This window comes from Aythya fuligula, chromosome 1 (assembly GCF_009819795.1).
Source record: "Aythya fuligula isolate bAytFul2 chromosome 1, bAytFul2.pri, whole genome shotgun sequence".
In the NCBI taxonomy this organism is placed as follows: Eukaryota; Metazoa; Chordata; class Aves; order Anseriformes; family Anatidae; genus Aythya; species Aythya fuligula.
In genome coordinates this window covers 80,049,856-80,060,605 of record NC_045559.1, presented here as the reverse complement: position 1 = coordinate 80,060,605, position 10,750 = coordinate 80,049,856, and the positions used below count along the sequence as shown (strand labels likewise).

The window sequence follows — 10,750 nt, the reverse complement described above, 5'->3', positions numbered from 1 at the left end:
TGTAAGTGAGAGTTTTAAAGGTGAAGAGATCCTCTTTTGAGATACTAACCGCTTGATGTATCTATGTTCCATAAGCACAACACGACAGCTTTTCTTAAGATCTTTAAAGCTAAAGATTAAGAAGTGAATGTCACAATCAGCGTTGCTGACTTCCTTTCAAACGAAAAAAACAACTTAACTTTCCCCTGCAGAATGTAGTATCAGCAACTAAAGACTCGTTTGAAAAACTGTTGTTCTTGTGTTAAAAGAAAAAAGAGAGAGAGAGAGAGAAGAAAAACTCAGTTCAGCATGCGTGCAGGAACAGACTTGTTCTACATGGAGAAGGAAAAGCAAGGAAAATGTCTGAAATGAACAAGATACTTTTTCTCAATGGAGAAAAAAACATGTTATTCCACGGTACTTAGAGCCTACCTTTCTATATGCATTGTAGACAACTCCTGGATTGCTGGGTTTTATGGCAAATATTTCTCAAACCATGTTGTGGTTTAACCCTGGTAGGCAGCCAAGCACCAAATAGCCGCTCACTCACTCTTCCCAGGTGGAATAAGGGAAAGAATCAGAAAAGTAGAAGTGTGAGAACTCATGGGCTTGGAGGAAGAGAGTTTACTAGTTAAACAAAAGCCACATATGCAAGCAAAACAAAATAAGGAATTCATTCGCTACTTTCCATGGGTGGGCAGATGTTCAGTCACTTCCCGGAAAGCAGGGCTCATCGTGCATAATGGCTTCTTGGGAAGACAAACACCATCACTCCAAACATCCCCCACCTCCTCCTCCTTTATCCCAGCTTTTATTGCTGAGCATGATGTCACATTATATGGAATCTCCCTTCAGCCAGTTTGGGTCAGCTTCTTGTGCACCCCCAGTCTCCTTGCTGGCAGAGCAGCATGACAAGCAGAAGAGTCCTTGATGTAGTGTAAGCACTGCTCTGCAGCAACTAAAACATTGTTATGATATTAACATTATTTTCCTCCTAAATCCAAAACAAGGCACCATACCAGCCACTATAAAGACAATTAACTCTATTCCAGCTGAAACCATGACACATGTTGAGCTAATTTCTCTGAAATCAGTGGTGATTTTAACAATACTTATGAAGTATCTATTATTCAAACATCCTAGCTATTACTAATGTAATTAAATATTTTTGTAGCATCTTACCAAAGACCTTACCTACACTTTATGCAGTCACTAAATCTTGTGTAATCCTACAGATTTAAAAGGGGAAAAAAAAAAAAAAAGAAAAAAAAGAAAAGCATTTGATTGTAGTACTTCATTAACTTCACTGTGAGTAAAGTGAGTTCATATCCTGCCCCTTCAGTTCTTAGCATGACAGACATTGGGTACTAACAAAGATGCTAATTGCACCCATTAAGAGTCAAAAAGCGCTTTCGTTGTAACCCATTGTGTTCATGGTTTCTTCAAAACCTCCTTTAAGAACTAAAATTTTCAATATTTGGACTCTACATGTAGATGGCATTGATGGAGAAAAAACAAAACAAAACAAACAAAAAGAAAACAAAACACAAGAGTGCCATTATTCTGTATTTAAAAAGAATTTCTGGGTAAATCAGCTCACTAAAGAAGATAAAATGTGGTACAAGAATACCCCTTATCCCTCACAAATTCTATCAAATTTGTAAAATATACCTATAGAATTTCAATAATATAAATGCTCCGAAAACTTTGTAAGAACAAACTGCATAAAACTCCATGTTTCCCCCCAAATTTACTATAATTTACTATAAAAAGATTTAAAGTGTTAGAAAATGAAATGTTTTCTGGGGAGGTGGCATGAAATGTCGTTTCATGTAAACCCCAACATTATCTTTAAAGATCTTTTCATACTGAAAACCTGAATATTTTATTTTGCTTCAGTCTGGTGTGACCTTTTTTTTTTTTCCATACGGTGCTTGGGCTGAAGAAAGACTTTTAATGGTACAACATTCGCACACACACCAGTGGAATTCAAAAGCTCTGTAAAGATATTTATTAAGTATCTTTTCTGGACTATTGCACATACCATACCCTTCAGAGCTAGTTAATTTAAAAACATTGCAGGGAAACAAACAAACAAGTTACATATAAATTAACACATAGATTACTACGGCTATTCGTACTGTAGAGTCTTGTTACTGTGCTTATAAAAACACATGCAATTAAAAAAGTGTAGTTCAGAAAAATTATGATCATATATAAATTAACATCTAGAAGACACAATTTTTAACAATATCTGTACCACAAAATCCTGTTACAGTACAGTCCTACTGTCACAGAAAATAATGAAGGTATAAACAAAACAATTAACAAAATTAGACAATTAAATTTTCATAAAAATACAGTGAAGGCAAAAAATAATTAGAAATAGGACAAAATGTAATACTGAAAAAAACCACTTATAGTGCAATTTTACATTCTTGACAACGAAAGAAACATAATTATCTTTCCTTCCCTGAAACTACACTGCTCTCTAGTGGCTCAAAAAGTTATTCCACTTGCTTCTTTAAGAAATCCCATGTAGCCTGCGGCATACCACATCACAAAAGTCAACTATGCATGCCTGAAGAGGTGACAGAAGGGCATAGCAATACAGCAGCAGATCCTGTACTTCTGCAGAGTAGCGTATTTCCACTTCAATCAATTGAGCAACACTGATTTCCACCAGATGAGAGGTCATTCCCCTTATTTCCTAACAAAATACATGGACTACCTCTATGGCCAGGGGCATTCTGTACTAGGTATACTGCCAGAGCTGCCTTAAAGAGAGGGAATCTTAGTAAACAAAGTCCGTTGTTTCCAGATTTTATTCTGAGCAGGAAGTATTTTGCCCTGTTATACATGAGAATTCCTGATCCTTCCTTGTCTAGAAAACCATTACAAATAATCCCTCCATGAAAACAAGCTGATTTGCTTCCTCTAGTTCAATGTCACTTTCTGTCTTCAGTTTACCTTGTAGAATGAATGGACAGAGTTCAGTGGGATTGTGCCCTCGTTCTGTTTAGACTGATAGCCATGCAACAGCACTGTACGTTGCTATTGAAAATGATGTGCACACAGAACAAAACACTGATTGTCTATCCAGAAATTGACCACTTGTCTAGATTCCTCAAACTCAGATAGGCACAAGACATGAGGAAATCATGAAGGCACATCCTTTATTATTAATTCTCTTATTCTCAATATTTTGCCATTTGCACTAGGGATATTTCTAATTTTACTGTATTAATACAATACCCTTACTTTTGTAGTTTGAACTTCTTCTCCCCATTTGTGCAAATCCTCAGATAAATTAATACTTTTTATTTATTTTTTTGCTAAGATGGGTGCTGCAGGAAGGAGAGCTTCAGGAAAGCAGCTATACAAATTTCAGTATTACTACCAAGCAAATTAAACAAAATTAATGCAAAATAACAATTACAAAAAACAATGAATGCGATGCAGAGACACACAAGAGGCACCCCATCAAACTGGGAGTATGAAGTCCACAATGCTCATGTCTAAAACCAAAGTGCTCATTTCTGGATCATCCTGTATCTGGGAGATACAGAAACCTTTAGGCAGAGCCACATCACTTCGTATAATAGCATGCCTGTACACAGAACTTGGAAAAGAGAAAGGCAGAACAAACACCTCCAATGACACACCAAAAAGAAAAGAACAGCTGCTTAGGATCCTACAAGACACAAAATCATGGAAGAAATACTGATGACACAAAAGAAACTACAGGCTGAGCAGTAGCTTAGCAGCTAGAAAAATGGGGCAAGAAAATTTATCAAGACCCTGAGAAAAGACATTGAAATGACATTGTGAAAAAACAGAAGCCTCCTCCATGGGCAGAAAGTCCTGGCTACCAGAAAACATGTTCACTTCCAGGCAAGAGCTGAAATGCATTCCCAGGTCCCAGAGCATACACATATACTGTGCAGATATATCAGAGTTCTACATGTCAGAGGAGGTGACTTCGCCCACCATTATCATGCTAAGCTAGTACTCAAGCTACAGACCCACTTCCTGGTTAAATAACATCCAGAGGCCGAGACTCCTTTTGACTCAAGATAGGCACAGTTTCCAGAGCCTTTTACCTCAATCCTGCAAGGGAAAATGAAAGATACTATTACTTTGACAGCCAGAATCAAATAATTCAACAGAGAAGAGAGAACTAAAGGGATTACGGATTCTTTTCATGTAACACCTGATTTACTATGGGCAAGGCATGGCATGAAGATGATACCTTGCTCTCTGAAGAAAATGCCACAGGTATCATCTTCTTTTATGGGGGTCTGGCCCCCAGAATACAAAACCTAGGGCTAGCAGTATTCCTACATCTTGCCTAGTGGTTGCTTAATGTGAAATACATTCCTAGAGCAAATAATGGAATTTAAATTTGCCCTTCTGAAAGACCCTGTGCTATCAAAGACTGGCTCCACCTTTGACTCCCTTGGCATTCTGTACAGCTAAAAAGTTTCAAGAGAAGCTGTGAAACAAATACTTTTTTTCATTTTCCTCTTCCTCAGAACTGAACAAGGCATTATGGTTAAGGGGCTGGTGGGAAATAGGAAATGAATCTCCATTTCTGCACCACAGGTGTGGAAAAGGTAAGGGCCTCCTTAACCAACTGTGTGTTAAAATAAAGTGTAATAGTGTTCAGTGAGTAGGCTAACCAAGCTGATACATTCCCTGGAAAAGACAAAGGCCAACCTGCCCCAGTGCTAACATGACTCTTACAGTACATGTTCTTAGACATCAAGGTACTCTTTTAAAGACAGGAGGAGCAGTTTTAGGCATGCACAGAGGCAAAAGTCTAAGAATGCAAAGAACTTTAACACTGAATATAAAAACAACAGTGGATGTTTCTGTCACAGGCAGGGGTAAGCAACAGTGGGGAGGACTGCAGTTTCCAACTTAAGATGCCTACATTCTGCTTACATCTCCGATTAAATGTGTAAGATATTTGTCAGATCAAGCTTGCAAGTTTCAGGGAAGAACAGGATATAGTTACGCATAACTAGTGATGTCAAAAACTTTAAAAAGTGAAAAATCTAAATACTCAATGTTAATTTCAGACTTCTGAAATCTCAGTGTCTATCACTGTCATTGGTTATTCTACAGACTCCTGCCAGCAGCTGCCCCAGCATAAGATGCAGGACTCTGAAATGATGGACCAGCCATTGGTGGGAGGAGCAAAGTACCCCCACACATGATGCCTGTGAGAGAGCATAGGACAGGTACCACAGAGTAGCTCTTACAACACAAATTCACAGATTCACCTCCCCCTCTTGCAGCCTTTTTTTTTTTTTTTTGTGTGTGTGTAAGCATATACCATAAGAGGTATGAAAATATCTTACAAGCCTCCCAAATACCTTTCCTATAAGCCTCTTGCATTGTTCTTTCAAACTCTATCCTATGATGAGGAATTCAGGTTATTGGAATCTTTCATCCCTTTCCCCATTACTTCAGTACCTTGGTGGTCTCAAGATTTAACTTTCACTTTGCTATACTGTTTGTTACCATGACCTCCCTTCTCATTTTGCTTCTGAATCAGGTGTTACAGATTTATCTCCTAATTTTCATCATAAGTTTTACCCAAACTACGTGAAATCTGTATTGTATTCCTTGCTGTTTCCATTGCCATCTGGACAGCATCATTACAGGTATTTCTTTCAAGTCACTATCTATATCTGTATGTTATCGTATTTTGGTCCTCTATAATCTAGTATCACTAGCAAAAAACAACAGCATTGACTCACAGCTTGTTATCTAATGTGCTCCCATTTACCCAAAAGAATTCTTCATTTATTTTATGAAGTCCAATCCATGGGTCTTGCTTTGTTATCTTCACCATAAAACTCTGCAGGAATAAACACGAAAGAAGTTTTGCATGTTCCATACAGTTATCAGAATATGAAGTCTTTGATGCAAGGCTCGAAAGCAAAGCAATGATCTTGCCTTTCTCTCAAAAGGAACAGTATTAAGGACTAAATCTACAGGATCTTGTGTGATTCACCTTATGGAAAAAGAACTTACAACTTGAACAGATTATCCCTGCAGCACTCAGATATTGTAGCAGTAGAAATGCCAACTACAAGAATCCAAGTATACTGCTGAATATTAAGAACTACTATGGAACTGCATTTATTCTTTCTCCACGAGAAACTCTTCAAAGAACAATGAGCACCTTTGCAGATAATGCATTTCTCCATCACTGGTATGTCTTCATCATATTGAATTTTTATTACCAAGTAGCAAGGATTTGTGATGGACGTTTTAGAGAGAGATGAGTGAGGGTAGAACCTTGCCACAGTACATAGAACAGGATTGTCATCTGCACCCAGTATAGCCATGAAACTGGTATCTGTGATGTGATCTATTGACATAGGGAGAAACTGTTTTAACATAGCAAATGCTATCAAGGTCTATTAACAGATATGGGAGGATATATTGTCCTAGGTCTTTTTACTAGTATGATACAGAAAAGGATGCTCTAAACTGCGGTTAGAATAATTATCTCCTAACACCAAAAGTCAAGACTAACACATCTATCAACTTGTCTGCCAATCTATCTTGCTAAGAGAGAACAGTTTTCATCTAATTAAAGTTACCTAAGATACAACGATATTTACGCTGACAGTTGCCTTCCGTGTGAGTACTTATGGCTGTGAACAGCATAAAATTTAACTCAGATAAGCCTTGGGGATGTTCTAACACATCAACTGTTCTAACACATCAACTCCTAGAACTGACGTTTGCTGTTTGCAGGGAAAGAGGTACGCAGCTTTCTGCTTGCTGTGACTTGTCACTGCCTTTGCATTAAAACTGTTCAGCTTACAAGGCTGGAAAAACTCATGGGTGTATTGTGCAGTATCCTAGAAGCGAGATGGAGTGAAACCAGGATCCCTGCTTTGTTCTCTTACCAATTCCTGAAGATTTTCGATCACAAGGAGGGAAGCATTGTGCAATGAGCAGAAGTTCTGACTAGAGTTCCAGTTGGCTTCTCTCTCTGAGAGGTAGTAGCATTTCTTCTGGAAATACAGCCAATCTGATGGACAGAGTTCCAGGGATGGACAGGCAGGAATATCTTTGTCCGAAGAATGGTTTACTGCAAAAAGACAGAAACCTATTTCTTCCAAATGGAAAAGGTTTCTAGAGCTTTTTACCTTGCTTTGTGGCTGCACCATCTAATTCATCTCAGTCTAACCACTATATAATTATCTCTGCCCAGCAGAAATATTTATTGTAAACTAATTATGTACTCTAGCTCCCGCTAACAAATCTTTAAAGTGATGATCACTGCAAGTCGGTTGAAGTAACTGGGAAGGTAATAACTATGTATGCTTTAGACACTCATCTACAACTTAAATGTTTCTGACAATTAAGGCTTTTGTGAGTGTTTCTTTCTTGTACTGAATCAATAACTTTGTTTATTATAGTGTTAACGATTACAGAGTGGTTGCAAAAGACAATTTTGCATTTGTTTTCCCAAGCTTGGATTATGATTAACAGCAAGGTTATAGAACTGAATGTCAGAAGCACACTCAGACTAATCTGAGCACTCTCTAACTATGGGAGTTATTTCCCCAGTATTAGAACACAGTTTTAAACAGCAAGGCATGAGACGTGTAATTAGCTTTGAAACAAGGTAAGGTCTGAAGAACCCTCTTGTGAGGTCCTGGGGACTTCTGACCATGCAAAACTCTAATTTCTAAGGCTAGTTATATGTTCTTTGCAAGTACCTTACACAAAGTGCATACGCTTACCAAAGTGAATACACAAAATCAAGACGACAGCAGCAACGAGGATTCCAGCAACACCTCGCCAGAACCAGACATTTGAGAACAGACCTGAAAATAAATAAATAAATAAATAAATACGAGGAATTTAAAACAAAACAAAACAAAAAAAAAAAACCATACGGAGTTGAAGGCGGAGCAGAGCCCAGGATCCCCGGAGCCGTTCCAGAGGCCACTCTCTGAGGACAGGAGGCGAGGACAGCGGCCCGGGTGGCCGCTCCGGCCCCATCCCCGCCTGCCCGCAGCCCCCGGGAGCCCGGCGGGCGCCATCTCGCCGCGGGGCTTTCCAGCAGCCCGGCGGCTCCCGGGACACCGGCGCTGCCCCGGGACGCCGCGGCTCCCCTCTCCTCGCCCGGCCGCAGCCCAGCCGGCAGCCCAGCCGCCGAGCTCCCTCGCCCCCTGCACCTCCAGCCTTGCGGGGCGCCGTCCTCCGCTCCGGGGAGCCGCCAGCCCCGGGACGCCCCATGGGTGCGGAGCTCCTGCCCCGCCGCGGGAGGAGATGACGGGGCCGGAACGGGCGGAGAGACGGTGCAAGGGCTGGACGTGGGGCCGCAGGCTGGGTCGTGAGACAGGGCTGCACGTACCGGGAGGGCTGGCGCTCCGCAGCTGTGTTTCGTGCGGTGTCTGACGCGCGGTAGCTGCTTTATTGGCGACAGATCCTGGCTGTGTGGCGAGGTCAAATGTCCAGGGGAATGGGGAATGCAGCTCCCCGTGCAAGGCTGATGAGGTGCACGCCTAGTGCGGGTTTGTCCAAAGCATGCCGCCATCGGTACCCACGCAGAAAACCTGAAAGAGAAAACCATGAACATGGAGGGTTATGCATTATGCTTTCACCGTGACCTCCAATTCCTTTTATTTGCCAAGAATATTTGAGCGTAGTCAGTTGCTGAAAATTATCCCCGGGTGCTTATCTTTGCAGATAATAAAGACCCATATAAACTTTATGCTTCTGTGCATACAGACTTACAGTTGACTTCAACTTTGGAGTGTGGCAGCGGCTCGTTTAGGCAATGTGCTGGAGGGCTGGACGTGCCAGTATTCCTGGGATGACACTTGAGAAGAGACAGACAAAAGGGTAAAAAGGAATAAAAAAGGTGTGTGAAAACAATGCTTTAAATATGTTGGCTTTGGGGAACTTAGGGAACCAAAGAGTCCCAGAAAAGGTAGAAGGGGTGTTGGAAAAAGTAATGGATTCAGAATGCTCAGGACGTATATGCTTTAAGAGGTTTTGGGAGAACTGAACCCAGAGGAGCACAGAATGAGAGGAAGGTATGGAATTAGGACAGCAAGAAGGGTCAGTACCTGTTTCATATTGAACAAGTTTTGCATAAAAGACAGGGAAACACTAGTGTATGTACAGCTATTTGTGCATCTCTTTCTAAGAACAAGTTTCTCAACATTTACTCATTCTTCTACTTCAGGCTGTTTAATGATAAAACTTGCCAAGCACCTCCTGACTTAAGCAAAACAAAGCAAATCTGAGAACATAAACAACCCTGGACACTGGACCATCCACTTTCCTAAAATCAGATAGCGCACTACCTGGTTTTAGTCTTAAGAATGAAATGTCTCTTAAGTGGCTCGCTCTCTTTTCATTCAGATCTGCCAGCTACTGTGGTCAAAAATAGTTTACTGTGGCTTATAACCACAGAGAAGTCACAGGTATCCATTTCACACTTACTCACCCACTGCTATTATTGACATTTTCAGGTCATTCTCCAGGTTGACAAAGAAACTGAGAATTTACAACATCTTCCGTTATGAATCATTTGATGCTTCAAAATGGCTATCCTTGTTACCCTAGATGCTTCCTTTACATAACGGAGACACTTGACTTTTAGTTTCACAGATCAATTTGGCTAATAGACCTCCAGACCAAAGAGTAAGCAGCCTGCTGCTGTTACTGAGGAAGTGTGGTTTGCAAAGCTCCCCACATGAGCTAAAGGCTTTGGAGGGGGACAGTTGCTGCTGACCTACAGACAGATGAGTTTGCAGCAAGTGCTCAGAATGATCTTGGAGAAGAAGGGGAATTTATCCTTGTACCAAAGCAGAATGCAGTGCATAGGCTGAGTGCAAGACAGACACTTGTCAAACCCACTCTCAGCTGCTAATATTTAGGGCAGCTTTCAGTTCTCCTTTCTGGCACCTTACTGGCTCAAAGCATATGGGCTTCTGTGAAGGTAGGCCTGCAAATTCCTCTGCAATGGTAACTTCCACAGGCATCACTGGAGGCTGTTGAGCTGTCAAGGACAGCTGTTCAGAAAAGGTAAGTGCCTATTTTTGCAGGAAAAAAAGTCTCCCATTAGGCGTTGTAATGGCCATGTATTTACTTAGCTGTGTATTTTGTTTCAAGAAATGTTCCCACATTTCATAAAATGAAGATTGAACAAGAAGATAAGAATTTGATAAAGGCAAAAGGCAAACATACCCTCCAGACAGAATCACAGGGAGAGAATGCAAACATTCTAACTAAGAATGTGGCATTTTCTAAGCAAATTATTTTCTCAGAAAAACTACTTGGCCCCTTCAGTGCTGTGAGTCTCATGGGAATGACTCAAAATGTTTGATGGATTCTGTGATGCCATCTCCTGCTTACTGCTGTAACAAATAAACATTGATTACCTTTTCTCACCCATTAACATGCTACCTCTAACTTTTCAATTATGCAGGGAGAAATCACTTCAGAACAAAAATTTGGGGGATAGAGTGTTTACATTAGAAATATCTGCACTGTGGTCACAACAGTGTACTGCTGGAATGCCCTAGTTTGACTGGAACTACATAGCTCACACACTAGCAGTGATTTAGCTTTGATTGCACAGCTAGGCTGGGGGAGCTAATTTGTCCTGCTCTTGGTTGATTTTATCAGCCCATCTACCTCCACAGTCAATGGAAGAACTGCCAGTGAGTTAAAAATCTTCAGTCGGCCCTAAACAAGGGCTATACCCTAAACAAGATGTTAA

The 10,750-nt window shown here is 40.7% G+C and overlaps 1 protein-coding gene across 1 annotated transcript; it reads right to left on the bottom strand.

The window, feature by feature from the left end:
* Positions 1-4,027: 4,027 nt before the first annotated feature.
* Positions 4,028-8,269, bottom strand: LOC116502201 (C-type lectin domain family 2 member L-like). The gene is made up of 5 exons (XM_032207983.1): positions 8,193-8,269; positions 7,755-7,838; positions 6,912-7,096; positions 5,777-5,848; positions 4,028-4,089 (listed from the first exon to the last, which is right to left on the bottom strand). The coding sequence occupies exons 1-5, from the start codon at positions 8,251-8,253 to the stop codon at positions 4,084-4,086; spliced, it is 408 nt and encodes a 135-aa protein (XP_032063874.1). The 5' UTR covers positions 8,254-8,269; the 3' UTR covers positions 4,028-4,083.
* Positions 8,270-10,750: the final 2,481 nt, after the last annotated feature.